This window comes from Cydia pomonella, chromosome 17 (assembly GCF_033807575.1).
Source record: "Cydia pomonella isolate Wapato2018A chromosome 17, ilCydPomo1, whole genome shotgun sequence".
Lineage (NCBI taxonomy): Eukaryota > Metazoa > Arthropoda > Insecta > Lepidoptera > Tortricidae > Cydia > Cydia pomonella.
The window spans coordinates 2,239,031-2,259,443 of NC_084719.1; the positions used below are offsets into that span (position 1 = coordinate 2,239,031).

The following is a 20,413-nucleotide window of genomic DNA, read 5'->3' on the forward strand; positions in this document are numbered from 1 at the left end:
ATTCTAATTTAAAATAGTTACACTCACTGCGAATTATCCGTAGTTAATAATAATAATATAATAATAATTCAGCCTATATACGTCCCACTGCTGGGCACAGGCCTCCTCTCATGCGCGAGAGGGCTCGGGCTATAGTCCCCACGCTAGCCCAATGCGGTTTGGGGACTTCACATACACCTTTGAATTTCTTCGCAGATGTATATTATGCAGGTTTCCTCACGATGTTTTCCTTCACCGAAAAGCTAGTGGTAAATATCAAATGATATTTCGTACATAAGTTCCGAAAAACTCATTGGAACGAGCCAGGATTTGAACCCACGACCTCCGGATTGAAAGTCGGACGTCATATCCACTCGGCCACCACCGCTTATCTATCCGTAGTTAGACATTAATAATAATTAGGCCACATCCAGGCAGAGCCGCGCCTAAATCGCCGTCGGAACGTTCAGATGCTTGTGGGAAAGCAATGCAAAATGCATATGCTTTTTGTTCCACTGAATTAAAAGTCTTAAAAGGTTTACGACAGAATAATACGCGTAGTTAGAAGGCTAAGTCCAGAGTTTTACGCTCGAGTGGAACCCGCAGGCTATTTCTATTTGTATACGCTTCGTGTTCATCAGTGAAGTATTCCAATGGCTTATTACACGGGTGAATGCCAAGCGGATATGAATGGGAATCAAACCGTGCGCGAGATAGTAGGTGCATATCTCCGCTTATGTGAGACATACGCTTCTCATCTAAGTTTTTTATACTACGTCGGTGGCAAACAAGCATACGGCCCGCCTGATGGTAAGCAGTCTCCGTAGCCTATGTATGTATGTATGTATGTGTATTTATATCCAGATACAAACATGTTAGTTCGATGGTCGTAATTTGCCTAACCGATCTGCTGTTTTAGTACAAAATAAGAATTAGCTATTAAAAAGGCCAATCAGACTCATTTAGCATCGGAGTTACACTTGGGTACAAGTATGTCCCAATAGTGACATGTTAGTAGAATGTGGAGAAGTTGATGTCGATCAAGGGGAGGGGCACATGATTAATACAGAAAGTACTCCTTGAAATTATCTATAAATGAAATTATAAACAATGTTTAGAACAGTCGAACTGCTGAGTTATTTCGAGTTCGATGTTTTAGTCCAATTATTAAATTTAAAATGGGTCAACGATTTAAGTCCTTGACTGTATGTTATCTCACGTATACTCCACACCTGGATAGTAACATGAAGCCTTTTAAAATTGTGGTTCAAACATTCTGCATTGAAGTAGGACTAGCAGCGGGCTCGTGCAGCTCCTGGATTGTCACTAACTCTAACTCCACCGCCTCCGGTGAGTGTCGGTAGCGAGCGTTTGCGTTTAGAAAATAGCTCATTGCGAGGCTTTGGTTCACCTCACTTCTGAACTAACGAGTGTTGGGTCATAACGGATATTTAGGAAGATGATAGGGCCCCAGACCAGGATTTTATTTAGTCATATGTCAGGTAAAGCATTGGTGACTGCTTTTTAGTGTAAACAGACTTAGTTTAAACGGACACATCATAGATGCTAAGAAAATCTTATATGTAAGGTTTTTTAGGCGTGTTAAATTATAATAGAGTAATTGTAAGTCGTTTGAAATTACATGTTTGGTTAAATATTGTTGTGATATAGGAGGATTAAGTCGTGTTTGATTTATTTGATTATGATTAGTGTTTTTTACTCTTTATCAAGATATACGGCAACTTAATTCTCTTGAACTATAATTTTAGTTGTAAGTAGATCCACCCGAATGTTAACTTTAAAGCTTTAGTTGCCTGATGGTTTAGCAAGCCTGATGCAAGAAGTATAATATTTTCGTTGAGAACAAGTTGTCATTACAGATTAGCCAGATTATCCAGTGATCTATCAGGGTAGCATTCGAGTGTGGTCTTTGAAAATTGGCATTTTTATATAAAGTATCATTTACTTTTTTTCGCGAAACCATCAATTTTTGGGTAATTGTACTCCGAGTCACGATTGATTTAAAGATATTTTTTTCTCGGTAATAATCGAAATAATAAATACAGTTTTGTGACGCTTTTTTTACACATAATTCGGAAGGACCGTCACAAAAAGTCGAAATAACTCAAGAGTTGTTAGTTTTTTGAGAAAAAATGACAATGGCCACTTTGGTGGAACGGACGTGACGTGCAAGTGGAGTTGGCTAAGCGGGGTGGTTGGCGCAGGCTCGTACGTGCCGCTGTCGGAGGGCGGCGAGATGTACGGGCGCTCGGGCGGCGGCGCCGCGCCCGCGCTCGCCGGCGCGCTGTCCTCCGCCGCCGCGCTCTCCAAGTCCTCCTCCGCCGACTACTCCTCCTACCAGCAGTACCCGCCCGCCTACCAGCAGGACCAGGTACCCCGCTGCTGACTGCACCCTGCACCCTACACCTGAACACACCGAGGAAAGGTGCCCCTAACTTTAACTTGTGGCTTACAATTAGTCGACACCCTGCCTGCGTTTTGCCTGCGAGCAGACAGACGGATTTTAAACGTGTGCAACTAACTACATGGGTCAATAAAACGCGCGGTAATATAGACTCGAAACGTCTCCAAACGCGGGACTATTAACTGTCGACGGGTGGACCTTATGCCTTTTGTAATAAGGTCCACCGATAATCAGTTAACAGTGTAGCTGTTGGCGATGGTTCGTCGCTTAAATGGTCTTTTAAACGCGATCTTAACTTGACCGTGATGACACCTGGCGAACGTTCACGTTAGATATGGAAATAAAAATCAGGTACCCTTAAATTATCTACGTAAGCAATTCTTAAACAAAAGTTTAGCCACCTTTCCTCTGCCACACGTTCATAATATTATATATCATCTTGTCGGCATTTTCTCGCATCAAATTAATGAATAACACTTAAAACATGCATCGATATAACGTGTCTCCGAATTATCGTTTGCAATTATTTACTGTGAACGCAAAATAAACACAAAAATTTAAGGACAATAAGCAAACGAAAATTTCGAAACACTAATAAACCTATAATAGATTACATTAACTAAAATTACTTTCAAGTTTCTACTAAATCGTGTGAAATAAATACAAAAAGGTATGTAATAAAGAAGTCATTTCCCAGATTTTATCAAAATGTAGCTTTTTTTAGTAAAGACTTGAAAGCTTCCTTCTAATTTAATTATCTTTCAGAACAAACAAGACAAGAATTTTAACACCCATGACAACACTAAAGTTTCAAATGGAGACCTTAATGTTGTCATGCCATGATCCAGAACATCTGTGACTGACAGATATTCTTGGTCATTAGAAAAAGGATTCAAGAATTGTGCTTTTTCCGTCGTAGTACTAGGGGGTATACAAATAACATAATACTGACTTTGGCCGTCGTCGGCTCCCATCTTTTGGATATGTTCGATTGAAAAGCCAACAAACTTACACCTATAAACATGTATTACTTACATCAAGCGGCTAGTTTTGGAGTTCTACCCTTTCAAATGTATCCAAAAGAAGGCATACTATAAGGATTTGCCATGAAGCATGTATCGGCCTGATCTAACGCAAGAGACAAGACGCTGGACCGGCACACAGAGACAAGTTCCTTGAGTCAGGTCAGTGCTTTGGCGAGTGCTAGTTACCGGTGTTGGTTTCCATAGGACGACCTGCTGAATATCTCAACTCAATTCAAGAGACATTGCATCGTATAAAATGACTTGCCTATTCATCAAGGAACAACACTTGTGTTTTTGGAATGAAGATTTTAATGACAATTTAGATTGAGTTGCTCCCTGTAGTGTTTTCCCTGTTTGCGCTACGTCAAAATGAAGATATTCCATGTTTGGTTTTGAAATAAAACGACTGGAAATTCTGCTTTCATTTCGTTTGTATTTACACTCTATGAATTTCCATTTAATTAGAACATTTATACGAGGGAATGCTATGTATGCTTTTATTTTGAATATCAGAATGGCAAATACATACTGAAATATTCTTACTCTAATGATGTAACCATGAATTTTAATAACGCTCCGTGAAATGCATAAGTTAAATACCTTTCAAAATATATTGAAGATTATTAAATTGCATAGCCAATTCGATATTCAAGGTAAAATTCTACTGTATTACGTTTACGATGGCCATGGTGAAATGCATCTTACGAAAGTACAGCCAAGTTGGAACAGCTTTACTTGTTACGATCTAATTTGCCGAGTACCTCGGGGCTTGCATCCTTTTCCATAGTATCCATTTTCCCTCGCTTACTCATTGATTTATCCCGCATCTACCTCATTTATTTGGCGTGATTTTTAGTATGTATGAAGTGCATGAGTGATGAATTTTCCTTTCATTCGTATCATCCGTCCGACAGTGAACGAGGAGCGAGTGTGCGAGTAGCTCCATTTGGTTGTACTTCCGTCTTGTGAATGAACGGTGTAAGAATGTCGGTGAGCGAGTGAAATTCAGCGAACATCGGTGCCAAGGAGCCGATCGGGCAGAATGCGCATGATAGAGCCACTAGTTTGACCCCTGCATCCGTGTGCCGTGTCCGTGTGAGTGCTTGCAGACGACGCGCCTTTGCATGTTTTCAGAAGGTTAACGTGCGATGTCTTTTTGATCCGGCGGCGCCGCCGCCCGCCGGGGCAGCAGTACTAGTCGTTTCGCTGAAGGTCTCTCATCACCGCCCTCCCTTCCCTCCCCGGGGTTCACGCTTGTGGCCATGATCACGCTGCGCTACTTACATGCTAACGCCTCACACATTGGCGACTGGGACTTTACAGAGTGTTCTTCTTTTCCAGTTGGTCGATCAGGGCCCCCAAGATTGGCTCATCCCGAAAGACAATTAATAAGGGCGGGGCTCGGATGAGGGAAAGTCGCGAAACTCCGGGGTCTCCCCCCGAGGACGGGTCGGTTCTTGCGACGGTTACGCTCATCAAAAAGGCATCGCATCGCACTATGTTACATTGTTACCCCCGCGTCCGGTTCCGATCCGGCCGGCCCGGCCGGGCGAGACGGACCCGCCGCTCCGTTTCATCTCGACACCTGTAAATTGGCATTTAAAGTACAAATTAGTAAAATTTGGATGTTTCTCGTATTGTTACAGGTTCATTAACAGTTAATATAATCTATATAATATAATTTTAAGAGCTGTACTTTAAGTGTTCAGAGATGACTCGACCGTACCGTATGTAAAGGGATCACGTTAAATTAGAATAGCATAACAGTATCATGGGGCGCTCAGAATGCGGCCTCTCGATTTTTATACAATAAAAAGTTTGAGAAGTGTACGAACCGATGGCCTCATTTCGATCCTCCGCGGCGGGTGCGGGGCGCCCGCGCGCGCCGCCCCCGCCGGCCGCGCTGGCCCCCGCTGGCCCCGCTGGCCCCGCTGGCCCCCGCCGCCCCCGCTGACCCCCGCGGTCCCCCGCAGGGCTCGTCGTACGGCGGCGCGGCGCGCGCCTACAGCTCCGAGTACCACGCGCCGCCCGCGCAGCAGCCAGGTGTGCACCACCCGCACCACGCGCCCAAACACTTCAACCAGGAGTTTAGCAAGGAGTGGCCGGCCGCGTAGGCTCACACTCCACACTCCTCCTCCGCCCCCCCACACACACACACGCCTCGGCAACGTTACACAACGTCTTACATATTGTAGTTTAACGGTTCGATATAGAGTTCATTTTTATACAATTCTCGAGCTCTTAAAAGTTTTTTGTAAAAGTCAATTCTTTTCGAAACTAAATTAAGTAATAATATTTTACGAGCGAATTATCAATAAATTTAAAAGAGTAAGTTTACATATGCGACGTAATCGATATCAGACTCGTTGGATCGGATGCGACGCGTCGGAACTCACTTCATTATTGTTATAGTTCGCTATCGACTGCATTAACACAAACCCACACGCGTAAGTAAGGACGTTAATTTTAATAAATTTAACATAGTCTAACGAACCTCAGGCTCCTAGGTGTTAAACTTAAGCTTGTATACTAATTTCGTAAGAGTATTGACGTTGCAAGTATCCGCGACACGCGAAGGCCGCAAGCGACCTCCCTCGCAGACCCGACAGTGTATGACTATACACTTTTTTCACTTTGCTTTTATTCTTTTGGATGCGGGCTTTCGTAAAGGGGACCCCCTTTACACTTTTTCAGATTGTCGTTTATTTTTTTGTAGTTCTTAAATGATTTCTTTTAATATTTGTGAGTAGATTCGGTAGGATCTCTATCGGTCGCAGCCGCGCTCGCGCCGCGCCGGCCGCTCGCGTGACGTTTGACAGACGCTCTAATACAAGGCCAATTTAGGGAAGTGACCTAAAACAACTTAACTTAAGCTAATAACTATGTATAAATATGGTATATATATATCGGTATGTATGTTTAATATTAGAATTTTGGTTATTTACCACCCACTAGACTTAGGAAACGGTAGGGATGTAATGAAATAATTATGTGTTAATATTTAACAAAACATAGTATGACTGAACGTGATTTTAATATTTAATTTTTCCCGTTTTTTTTGTAAAGGGATCAATTCTGTATAAATATTCGTAATTTTAATTCGTTTTCTAGTACGCATTTTAGTTTTTTAACGCACTTTAAGTTGATAATACGGATTTTATACTTTAATGAATTAAATTTACCTGCCAAATTGTTAAAAATGAGCAAAAGTAAATGATAATATGACGTATTTGTTAAGTGATGACGCTCAAGCACTAGGATATAGCGGCCCGCCTCTCGTCCCCGCGCCTGTACATATACATATATATACTTACTTGTGTGTAAAGCATAATTTTAATCAAGTCTCTCGTCACATAGTTTTAAAGTTTTAATTTATGTGATTGCCAAATAATTTTAAAAGTATATAGAGGCCCCGCCGGCCGCGAGGTTCGCGACGGCCGCGTTCGCGGTACGGTCCGTCGCTATCGGTCCCGTCGGCGATGCGGTCCGTCGCTATCGGTCCCGGTCCCGTCGGCGGTACGGTCCGTCGCTATCGGTCCCGGTCCCGTCGGCGGTACGGTCCGTCGCTATCGGTCCCGGTCCCGTGGGCGGTGGCCGCCTCGGGCCAGCCGCCCCGCTCCACACAAAGTGAGTTATAATTTAAAATAACATTGTTAGATTAAATTTAATATTAGTCCTTTACTGTATTATATCGCTCAATCATTTGACCGATCGACTGATTAAAATTTTAGTGGTAAGCTAAGTAATCCGGAGCGGAGCGCGGCCTCGGGCGCCGGCTCCGAAGCATCGCCTCGGCCGGCCGCGCCTGCGCACTCGGCGGCGGAGCCCGATAGGATTTGTTATAACTTTTAAATAGACGAATTGTTGATGATTACAATGAATGCATAATTTGATCGTTTAGAATAGGGTTATGTAAGATCGCTCCATAAGTAAATTATAATTTATCTATGAGAAGTATTGTGAGATGTATAAGCAAATTATAAGTAATGCGTTGCGACGAGGGGTGCGTAGTCCCAAATTAACGGTAAAACATAGTGAAACGCCTTACATTGTGATGTTCATAGGTAACTCGCATATTGGTACATTCTTATAGCTCTATATAGTACATACTCGACTGACGCGATCAGTGTGTAGCCAATCGACTCGTACCTTAATAACAATAATGAAATAATGTTAACTAAACGTCGGTGCCTAACTGCCCACTAGGTTACGTATATAGTACGGCTTGGTATCGTTTCGTTTGCTCTTGTTCCTACGTTAGTTAGATTATAATTTGTGTTATCCATTCCTGTGACTGTCTCTCGTTTCGGTCGTACCTCCAGCTTTTACTCGCATTTGTTGACGCTCCGCTCGGCGCGCGGGGCTCTACTGTACTGTACTGTGTACAGTAGGGCGCGCGGGGCCTTACTGTACTGTACTCTGTACAGTAGGGCGCGCGGGGCCCTACTGTACTGTACTCTGTACAGTAGGGCGCGCGGGGCCCTACTGTACTGTACTCTGTACAGTAGGGCGCGCGGGGCCCTACTGTACTGTACTCTGTACAGTAGGGCGCGCGGGACCCTACTGTACTGTACTCTGTACCGCTACCGACACCGTAGGCTAATGTACAACCACCGATATAATACGATAAAATTGTTCACATCTGTTTAATATTAGGAAACGATGCCTTACAAAAAGTTAAGTGATTATAGAGATGTTTTATATTGTGTTGATTTCAGTGATAACGATTAGCACTAAGGCGTAAGCGGCCTTCGGCCACACTCACAAACCTTCGGAACAATTTAAGAACTTAGTTTGTAATGAACCGTCGTGGCAATCTTCTAATTAACATAAAGAGTATAATTTATTTAAAATAAAGTATAATATGTATTAGAAATTTTAGATTTACTCAACATTAAACTTAGTGCAAATTATTGTGGAAATCAATCGAAGACTATTTATATGGGTTTTTAATTATTATTATATAGGAGATGAGCATAAAATATTGGATGAATTTATTAATTAAAAATAGTTAGCAAAATACAAATACGTTAAGACTCGTTCGAGGTTCGTCTGTCAAGTGTCCACGCGCCGGCGCCGCCCGAGCGCCACGGCGGCTGCTTGCTATACATATACATGTATCTTGTAGTCTTATGGAATAATATTTTAATCATGGCTTAACTGTAGTACTGTTGTGTAGTTAACCTTCCGACTCTTGTTTGTATTACTTTATATTATAGTGTACGCGGTTTTTATATGTGTATGTTTATTCTGTAGTAGGTATAATATAAAGGAAACATGTTTGTGTAAAAGTGTATTTTGGTATTTGATATCTCGCCGTCGACTCGCTCGGCCGCGACCCATTATACTATATTTATGATCGTAATTGACTAATTATACAAGAGACCCTAGTGTTAACTTTAGGTTAGCCGAGAGTGACCCGACCTCTACTCGACTGTTTAGTTCTGCATTTAATGTACCCGCGAAGTCGATTTACTGTAGTCTTTTCGATACTTATTTTAATATGCAGGTATTATTAATATACAACCTCATATTTATACTAGAATTTAAATATAAATGTAATTATGAGACCCATTTTATCGTAAAATAATATGCACGGGCTTTACAGTTAATTATAACATTAATTATTATAAAAAAAACTTAGGGCAAGTTGTTATTTATTTCTGTTTTAATTAAAAATGATGTTGATTATTTTTAAACTATGATTTCTTAATAGTGAATTAAAGTACATAATTCTCGATTGATTAGATTACAAAATTGTTAGGTGAAGTATCGACTGATGTACAATATTTAAAGTAATATTTACTTACGGCAGTATATAAGTTTATTTACGCCGCCCTCCTCGGGCTGTATTTATACAGACTTGTATTAATTTCCTAAAATGTATGAGAGCGTCGTCCGCGCCCGCCGCCCGGCGCCTGCGCAGGTCAGCATGTTACGATTGTAAGACTATTATCTAGATGTGTTGTAATGTTAATGTAACTACATATTACTATAGCTAGCCCTAGCGCCTCGTGCAGGGGAGCCTAGTGGCCGCACGGCGGCCTACATAAGTTACTTTATGTTCGTTTATAAAAAGGAAAATTATGATAGACTCTCTCGAGAACGTCCTTGTTGTTCTTTTTACATTACCTAATGATAATTAGTTAATTACGGTTCTAATTATTAATTTAACCGAAACTCTAAAATATTAAGACGAAAAGCTTGTAAGCTAATAAGTATTTGATGTAATGATTAAAGTGCTATCACAGAATATAACACTGGTCTTTTGAAGTAGAAATTATGCATTATTCATATTAGGTATTTTGGGTATATATTAGTGTTAGATTTAACTGGTAAATATAAGTACGTAGTTTGTAATTGTAATGAAAAAAAAAAAACAGTTTTGTCGTAGTTTCCTATTATTAAGCTTCTTCTATCTTAATGAATTAAATAATACTACTGGTTGATTAATTAAAATATTAATATTATCTACCACTGCAAATATTTGAGATATCTTATGATGAAATATATATCTACTTTAAGGACATTATAAAACGTAGATAATTAAAAGAAATCAAAAAATTCAAAATAAAACTGGCATTTTTAATGTTTGAGTCCCTCCCTTAGTTCTTAGTTGACCCCGGGGCACTGCGGGTCATCATAATTTTTGTTTTTATATTTGGGCATAGAGTACCCCGCGTAATAGTCTTACACCACTAAAACCAATAACTTAACACTAGGTAGTGTCCACTGACCAGGAACTCTCCCAACACTCTCTATATCTATTTCCATAATTATTTATTTACATATTTTTTACATTTCCTGCTGTAAATTCGCTTGTCCTGTCTTAACACTTTCCATTCTCATCAACTATCGCCCTTTTTCATAATGATGTAGAATCGTATGATTTGTCATAGTGTAACATTATTGCCATCTAATTTCAAACCATCTCATAATATGTAATAATTCGTAACCACCACTATAGAAACAGTATTTTCAGAGAACTTACCCTCATTATTTGATTAGTAGATTAATTTTCTATCAAAATTTATATATATCTTTAGGGGCGGAAAGTGTAGGTAAAGTGAAAAAAATATTACCCCATCTGTCGAGTATTTTTTTTATCGCCATCTTAATTTTTAATGATGTACTGAGAGTAAGTAGGTAATACTGACGAAAATTGATATTTATTAGTAGGTATCCCGTTAAATTTTTTAAGAAATATTTTCGCATTTTATCAACAATTAAAAAAGCTGCTGATTCGTAAATTTCCACCCTGTGACGAATTAAACCACGCACCACGCCATAACGGCGTAGTAGGAATACTTGATTGTCGTGCCATGAAAATGGTATTTTATCTAGAGTCAGACCAAAATAAGTTGGCAGCTATTTTGATAGCACAGACGGTGCTAGTGTCAAGTAAACGTCATAATCTGGGCTATCAAATCGCTGCCAACTTATCGTGGTCTGACTAGTCGGTGTTCTCAAATCTTAAACAGTAATATTCGTTTATATAGAATTATCAGAATGTCGCTTGAGAATTCTTACGAAGAAGTTATGGTTTGTTCGTAAGCGACATTGTAGATGGCTCCACTTTCCGCCCTCAGAATACCATTATAAATGCTAAGCATAGTCAGATCCAGTTAACTGCATTTCCAACAGTGTGGTAATGTCATATTTCATGTCAAAGGAGGGTGGGCAAATTGGTCTATTTGACCAATAAGGGCAAGCGGTATGTTACCGGATAAGTAATTCTAACAAGGAAAGGTACCCAACTGTCCGGTTCCGATTTGATTTATATATGTTATAGAGTAGTCTAAAATAACAGACACGTATTTTTTTTAGCTGCCCAAACTCGACCTATTGGGAGAAATTGTCCTCCAAAGTACTAAAAAATTACAACATTTTCTAACTCCTATAGAAAGTGATGCTCAAGCAACTTGCTAGTTAATGGCTGGTTTGAGTATATGTTTGAAAGCAGCAAAAAATAATGAGCACGTGTTTTGTTATATTATATCAGCTTAAACTCTTTTTTCCTAAAAAAATCGACATTTGAAGTTTTATAATATCTTGTCGCTAAAGTTACACAAAAAGACGCATGTTTTTTTAGGAAAACTTGAGTTTAAGTAGATATAACAAAACAGGTGTACATTATTTTTTCCTGTTCTCAAACATATACTCAAACAAGCCATTAACTAGCAAGTTGCTTGAACATCACTTTCTATAGGAGTTAGAAGGTTTAGTACTTTGGAGGACAATTTCTCCCAATAGGTTGAGTTTGGGCAGCTAAAAAAAATACGTGTCTGTTATTTTAGACTACTCTATAACATATATAAATATAAATCAAATCGGAACCGGACAGTTGGGTACCTTTCCTTGTAAGTTGTAAAACTTTTACTATGGCAGGTAGCCCCAATCTTTGTGTGAAACGTAACTATATAGTTTTTTCGATACTAACAAGGAAGGGTACCCAACTGTCAGGCTCCGATTTGATTTATTTTTATATATGTTATAGAGTAATCTAAAATAACATACGTATTTTTTTTAGCTGCCCAAATTCAACTTACTCGGAGAAATTGGCCTCCAAAGTACTGAAAAGTGACAAAACCCTCTAAGGGGGCGTCCATTAATCGCGTCATACGTTTTTGGCTTGTTTTTAGACCCCCCCCCCCTCCCCCATGGTGATCTTTGGTGATATTTTCAGGACCCCCCCCCCCCCATCCAATGTGACGTGTATTTTTTTCGATAACTAAAGAACAGTTTTCTAACAAATGAACCTAAGTACACGTGTTTTGACAGTTTGGTTAATTGAAGGGCGGAAAACTATTATTTTTATTTTATTGACTATAATACAGTATAGCACAGATGAAAAAAAAAATACACGTGATACGTGTCCATAACCCCCCGTCCCCTGTGGTGATCATTGGTGATTTTTTGCTGACCCCCTCCCCCCCCCCTATACAATATGACGCGATTAATGGACGCCCCCTAATTTCCGTAGAGTTTTGTTTAAGCAAATAGCTAGTTAATTACTTTAAATATATGTTGGAGAACATGAAAAAATAATGGACACGTGTTTTGTTATTTCGGCTAAAATTCATATTTTACAAAAAAAAAAAACATCAAAGTTTCATACTTCTCATCATTTTCACTCGATAGGGAGTTCATGATCATGAAGGTTTAGCTATTGTCGATGAGTTTGTGTCATGATATTTTAGTTTTTTTATTCGTATTCTTACCTTTATGTCTTATTTTTTTTACTTATTTGTCAAGTCTTGCCATACAAAAAAATTGAATATATAAAAAAACCTTTCCGTTGGTATGCCGCTTATTCTTAGTGGTTCATAGGCCAGTTTCCAACCTCCTTTCTATAAAATATGACTTTAATGACACTGCTATTTTTACAAACGATCTTTTCTTTTACTAGTACCATCAATAATGAATAACAATTGTAGAAACCATTGAATAAAGTAGGTAGTATAATGAAGTAACAGCTGTGTGCACAGAGGGCGACGGCGTCGGCAGCTCGGCCGGCAGCCCCAAGTTCATGGCCGGGCCGCTGAGCGACTGCGCGCCGCCCCAGGTGGATAGCCACGTACTCGTATTTCAATGTACGAGTACCAACTACACTGACTGACCATCGGACCTGGAGGCCAATTACAACTCCCATTGCGATATCAAAATGTTGTTAAAGTAACGTTAGCGACTGAACGAGGAATTTCGTTCATTGACCCGCCTGTACAGTCAGCGTCAAATACTTTGTAGCAACCAAAGTAGCCAAATAGTTCGGTACACCATATATTTAGTATGGTGTACCGAACTATTTGGCCACTTTGACTGCTACAAAGTATTTGACACTGACTGTACCTATCTATGGCATGGGCATAATTATATTGCTGTCCCGCCGATGATGCCTGCGGTCAATGCCACTGTGCGAGCGGGACACCAATATAAGTATGCGCGTGCGATAGAGATAGGAAATGGCGGGTCAATGTACGAAATTCTCCGTGCTAAGTGTCCTTACTTTATTACAAGCTTTTATTCTGCTTTCTCTGTTTGTTATTTATTTGTTTGTTTGGGTCAAATCTTAGAAGAGAAAGACTGCTGATTATTCGATTGAGTTAAAACTTCAGATAGTACCATCGAGCTGATCTGATGATGGACACAGCAGGTGGCCATAGGGACGCTTTGATAAAATAATGCAACCTAATTGTGTTTCGGTTTGCTAGAATTGTTTCGATACACATTAGTTGCCTGTTGAAAGAAAAGTACAGTCAGCTATAAAAGCTTGTATAAAATTTTTTTTTTTTTGTCAATTTTATTGTGATTTGCCCGTGCGTCCGGTATTCGAATACGTACGCACAATCGGATCGGATTGGAATCAGAATGCAAGTTGTAATTGGCCTCCTTACGTCATTGTAATAAGGGTTACGAATAGTCAGTTAACAGTGTGAGCGATGGTACATTACATTAGCGAGATTCGTAAACGCTTAGCTTGCGATATAAGCGGAGTACTACATCAATATTATAGATCTTACGTTGTATTACCGACGAATAAATCGAGAGGACTGACCGCGCCGCCCTAGGGAGTTGGACATATTGCTTATGTGACAGGTGACAGCTGCTAAATAGTGTGAAGATATCGTCCCACGAAGGTCATACTTTTTATTTTCACCACGTCGTGCGTTGGCGTCGCTTATATTTCCCCCGCCACCAACTTCGCACATAACCACAGAAAAATAACAATAAGTAAGCATAGAGCGCTCACTCCATACATCAGTTTTCTTACCAAAATGATTATTATTTTAGTAGTCGACATCTACCGCCAAGTAGCGGATTTATCAGTACTGCTACCTGACAATAGATGTCGCGCGAAACGAAGTCTAATGCTCGACAATGAGTGCTACCGTTTTTGTACTCGTACTCACCAGTCGGCAAAGCGGCAAGATTATTAGATAGATGGTAGATGGCGCAACTGATGTAGGTATTTCCACTCATTTTGTTAGGTGCTTAAATGGCGCCAGTGAAACCCAAAATATACGACCAGGGTGGCGCTTTTTAAATTTCGTGTGGCTCCCTTCAGTACTATCTCCACTGCTAGCCATTTAAATTCTATTAATAAAATTGAAAACGAACAGTCAATACCACTAGATTCCTACTTTCTATCGCTCGTATTTCAAAAATAGCATTTCGCTGTTTTCCACAGATTTGCGAGTGACTAAATCGAGCGCTCGAAATTCAAAAATCAGCCCCCAGAGGTCTAACCTGTTAACAAAATGAATTGACCTACGATCAACGTTACTAACGCCATCAAATATATCAAATATCAAACATTTATTCACCAAATAGGCCACAGGGGCACTTTTACATGTCCATTTTTACAAACAATAAAAATTACAAAAAACAATTACAAATATGGAATCGATGAAATAATAAATACTTTATTAGAGATGTATACGGTCTCTAAATGTCAAATTACACAAAAAAAAACTATGATAAAAAATAAAACCAACAAATACTAAAATTCTTTAGAGATGTATAAGTCTAAAGAGATGAAATATAAAAAAAAAAGATATTAAATTATCCTTAGAGATGTAGAGGGTCTCCAAGGCTTGAATTGAATCTATCAAAATAGCCTGAGAAAACATTAAATTCGAAGGAACGCGATTTTGTACTCGCATCAGTCCTCTTGATTTATTCGTCTAGGCTTTGTAATAAGTTTTACAAATGGTCAGTTAAGATGTGAACAATGGTAACTCTCGCCGCTGTCGTTCAATGAAAGGAGATAGACTTAGTCCCCTCCTTCAGACACTCGCTTGTATCACAAGTTACATGCATTTTATGAGCTGGCCCTTGGTCGAGTGTTCAAGGGATAAACACAGAATAAATTGTGACAGCTACCTTTATCAGGTAAACAGTTGAAATGTTCCACAGATTCAACACTACAATTTTCAGCGTGATGAAAGCGCGACTTGTTTCGGTAAGAAAAGTGCGTCGTCTCAATTGCGATCATGGTGCTCGATTTAATAACAAAACGAGATAAGTAGCTGTATTACTGGTTTTGTAATATTTTTGCAAATGGCAGTTTCAGCCTTTTCATTTGCTGTCACTAAATGCGCTGACGTAAGATTCTCCACCATTTTTGGAGTTTTGTTGCATTTCAGTAAGTGCGTGTTCTTATCTAACTCTCACTGAGCGTATGAGCGAGATGGAAGTGCGTTCCCGGGAGCGCTTAAATAAAAAAACAATCGATACGTTCTGTATGATATTGCCGATTTTTAGAAGCATTTTTCATTTTTTAGCTTCTGTGCATAATTTGTTACAAATTTTTAAAGTGCATTTTAGACCTATGTTCGTGATTTTGTTCTATGGAGCGAAAGTCTTAGACAGGATTCGAATTGATACAGTCCTTCGAGAAAGGTCTCAAGATTGCTAATTAAATGTATGGCAACCGTATTGTGATCCAAAAACAGGCGAGTGCTTTATTCTGTCTTTATCTCGTGATAATGCGACCATGGGCTCAAGAATAACTTCATCCTCAAATGTCTAGGAATCTTTATTGGGCGTGTAACCTCAGTGCGGGCTTAGTGAAAACCTAAAACCATAAACTACACAGGCTGTAATTCCTGTAAAAATAATGGCTTAACTAGAGACTGATGCTAGCAGGGGAAATCGAGACAAGCATGAAACATCAAGGTTAGGCCGAGTTTCGAGAAAGAAATTTGAAATCATAGAATTTTTTTAAACTTACATCATCTTTGGGATGTTTGGGATGATAAATACCTAGTTCGGATAGATAAAAATATCTAATTTGTCAGATTGTAGAAAAATAATATTACTGACGAGAAATTAGTCCCTCGTGTTAGATACTAGTGTGCCCCCCTCTAATTATGAACACACACTCGGCAACAGAAGTGTACTAAGCAGAGGTCTTCTACATTTTGAACCACAGACCTCAACTACTAGACGAATCACATACAATCGAGCTCACCAAAGATAAGAGCTCTCTACAAAAATTTGGTATGGGATCGCTACAACTTATTTGAGTTGCCTTTTAACCACTTCTGGTACTGACTGTTGTAACTGTTAACAGGTGCCCATGATATACTGTGGTGCCATGGTGTCCCCCCAACAGTCGTTTTGTAACGTCTCCGACATCTCTGCGTCCGCCTCAGGTTACCTGCTCTATCCTTATTCCCCTATTCACTTAGTTTCCAAGTCGACCGCTTGACTCGGTCGGTTCCCTAGCTGACGTGAGAGTAGAGTTCAGTTGGAAGTATCAACGCGTAGCGTGAAGTGTTACGTGATGTTCCTCGCAACCTACTGCCTAGGAAACTGATTGAGTTAAGCGATAACTCTAAATACCTATATTAGCTAGAGTAGATGTTCAAACTAAGTACGAGTATGTACCTACAGGATAGAATTTCACAAAACTGCAACCGCTCTTATAGTGTTCAACTGAAGTGGTGGAGGTTTAAAATTTTTATGTTTACTAAAGATCTCCAGTGTACGGCACAAGCATTTTTGTACTGAATATGCTCGTAACGCATTTTGGTGGAATCCTGCCTTAACAAACATGTTTGTGTACATGTTTACACTTCTATTGAGCGCTATTTTGAAAAATTGTACCTACCTAATATTAGAGATAAAGGTGAAATAAATGTTGCAAGTTACATTTGAATAGCATTGTTTGTACAATATGGTGGCATGTAGTTTGTAGCCGTACCTATGTTTAGAATTGTTTTCGTAAAAAAGGTTAAACTGAATGCTCGGATTGGTGCGTGGTGCGGTAAGTTTTTATTTTATTTCGCTACAGTAAATCGGGTTAGTAACTGACAGCTACAGAGGGCGTTACTGAAGCCACAAAATTATTATATTAAACATAATGAGATTAATGAGGTACCTACTTACATATGCACCAAAAAATATTTTTAAACTCTTCTGAACGTTTTTGCTAATTTATCTTAATTGGCGCTTAGTTATGCCGCCCGATTTTATAAACATTGTTTTATTGTCCACGCATTAAAAATGGCTAAACAATGATTCTTTCTAAAAAAAACTTTGTACTCACAAAGGCCTCAATCGTTAGCGGTCATACCAAATTCGTAGAAACACAACCCACAGACTAGGCATAGACTTTGTGTTAATGACAGTTGAAAGCAGTCTATGGATAATCGTACTGTAATTTAAATATATAATACAAGTGGCGCCCTCTGTAGCAAGTTCTGTTTTTAAACCCATTACAATCGCTTTATGAAATTGCTATTCTCACGCCCTAGACTCCCGCTAACCTGGTGTTCTGCGTAGGTGAGGACTACGAGTATACTGGCGGGTCGGGGGACGGCTGCCCGCGCTCGGCCAAGCGCGGCTACCACGGCGCCGGCTCGGGCTCCGCCGCCGCCTCGTACCATCCCTATCGGCGTTAACGAGTGACCCCCGCATCGAGTGCTGGTATACAATCAACTGACAACTGCTTGCGAAACTTCCTTTACCATTCTTACTCTTTAGGTCGAGTTTGCACTAGAGAAGTGCGAGGATGCGTCGCGTGGGATGCGTTTAGAACCTATAGAATCACTCCATTCTCAGCGCAGCTCTAGTGGTCAATATTCTATTGATTCTTACCAAATATCCCCGCACAGCTTGCACGGCTCTGGTGAGAACGCATCCTTGAGCACTTATTACATCTACACGTTGGGCACTTGCGAAAGGGAGCCGGTATCTATGGATGTCCGATGACCGGGCTGAGTTTTCCGTTTCACAAAATATCAGAACATCGTTAGCAATGTTTGAAACATTTAAACTTAACTAGAAATGTCGATTGTGGAAGTAATTTATATTTATTTTTAAGTATATTGGTAACGGAGTCCTAATATTACCTGGATCGGAAAACTGCTGTTATTGCTAACTATAAGGTGGTAGCACCCGTTGACTCCCCCCCCCCCTCCTTTCGCAAGGGCTCAGTAATTAGCTTAGACTGGGGTTAAGGTAAGGGCCATGGCCAGACCTCTTTATTTTTCTCGGTTTGTAGTCTGGAGACCCCTACTTAAAACCACTAGTTCCAAAATTAAGTTCAACAAGACGTTTTTTTTTTTGCATCAATTGATTAAGTATTTTTTTCTGGACAAATTGATATTTACGTCATGTTTAACTGTTATATTGTCCATAGAAATGTAAACGGTTATTTCAAATCTTCATCTGTATTCATCAGCATGCAGTTTACAGTATCTAATTGTCAGGCAGTTGTCAATTTACTGAACTTGTAAAATATTATTGTACCTTACTTTCAATGAAGGCAATCATTGTGTTTGTAAATGTTGTTTAAATGGGCTGAAGTATATAAGGAGGTTCAATACAAACTAAATTATTTTGACGATTCTGTCTGTTGATGAAGATGTACCTAATGTTCCGTGCTGACCCCATATATTTAATGAAATTGTGCATATGTTTAGAACGAAAACGCAATTGAAGCCTGATCTTATATACTTCTTGTCTCGTACTTTTAAGTTAGTTTAGTTTTTTTTGGACATACATTTGTGTAGCGTGGGTGGGATGACTCGATCCAGTGAATGTTTAAACACATACCGAATCTTGTATACTTTAGTATTGTTATATAAAGATATTTCCTGTAAGCAGACACTATTTTTGCGATGTATTTAAAGCAATAGGGAGTTTGTGGGATCATCACTTGGTGACGTCACGGTTAAATGTTTTGGGCGTTTAATGTTGCCAAGAAATGTTGAATGAATCGGTATTTTTTCTATACATATTACTTGTAGATTTAAAAGTAACCATATCCATGGTTTACAAATTATTTGTAATTGTTGCATCTATCTGAAATGCATGTTCTAACGTAAGTAAATCGCCTAAGAATCGTGTCCAATGGACTGGCCAAGCTAGGAATGCATTTATTGATAAAAAGACACATCATTAATACCTAATGTTCCAAGTTCCAATGACATGAAATATCTATTACTTATTCCGTTTTCCGATGTCATTTGGCGGACGACAAACAAATGGTACCTAAGATCGATAATTGGTGTCAAATCAGATGTGTCCTGTGACGAAGCACTGGGTTCCCTTGTGTATTTCTTGTATTTACAATAAAAGTAATAAGTAATTATAAGTTTTATTTAAAATCACTGGCAGTAGACTGGCGGGCTCGGGCCCGCGCTCCTCGACGACGGGTATAAATAACTAGACGATATTTTTTTATAATAATCCTTTTATTTTTGAATCATTTTAAACTACATTTTATACAACGCGCGTAGGTAGGCCTTGTGAATATATTTAAATACTGTACGAATAAATTTTAAAAACATCGGTAAGCATGTAATTAAAATTAATGTTTATATTTATATCGATGTAATATAAAATAGATTTAATGTACATTATCATAAAGTTCTTAATTAATTTAATAGACTTCGGACACGTGAACAGGCATAGAGATTACTGAGATTTATAATATAGAAATTACTAGATATACTTTAATATTATGCACTAATAAAATGAAGAGGATTAACACTTAGCAGCCAGGGTTACGTTACGTTAGATTAGCACTTCTGGACCACGCCACGGAGTAGGTAGCACTTCTGGACCACGCCACGGAGTAGTTAGCACTTCTGGACCACGCCACGGAGTAGTTAGCCACCTACACTAATTTTACACTTAATTCTAAGTATTCTATTTTGGCTTAGATTTTTTATAATTATAAAAACATGTTCTTGCAATAGAGTAATAGAATACGAAAATTCTTATGTATAATCTGAATAAATTATGTAAAGAGAATTCCCACATTGTTTGTTTACAGTAAACTTACTCTACGGTAATAATAATAATACTTATTAGTACAATAATGGACAGACAAATTGAATTTGACATGTAGTAGTAAGCTAAGGCATTACATATATTCCGCACACAAAATTGCGCGCTACTTCCTTAATTATAAAAGCGATTTTGGATCTGCAAAATATTTATGTATTTAACATAATTTATATAACAATCA

At 39.1% G+C, this 20,413-nt stretch overlaps 1 protein-coding gene across 2 annotated transcripts in view; it reads left to right on the plus strand.

Annotated features, from left to right (window-relative positions):
• The window catches only part of LOC133526975 (heterogeneous nuclear ribonucleoprotein 27C), a 42,143-nt gene extending 21,947 nt beyond the window's left edge, over positions 1 to 20,196 (plus strand). The window contains exons 7-11 of one of the 2 annotated variants that reach the window (XM_061863849.1): positions 2,205 to 2,371; positions 5,403 to 5,472; positions 12,918 to 12,994; positions 16,505 to 16,586; positions 17,719 to 20,196. In XM_061863849.1, coding sequence (XP_061719833.1) covers positions 2,205 to 2,371; positions 5,403 to 5,472; positions 12,918 to 12,994; positions 16,505 to 16,586; positions 17,719 to 17,837 — 515 coding nt within the window. In that variant the 3' untranslated portion in view covers positions 17,838 to 20,196. The remainder of the gene's footprint in view (positions 1 to 2,204; positions 2,372 to 5,402; positions 5,473 to 12,917; positions 12,995 to 16,504; positions 16,587 to 17,718) is intronic. The other variant, XM_061863848.1, reaches the window with a different exon arrangement.
• Positions 20,197 to 20,413: the final 217 nt, after the last annotated feature.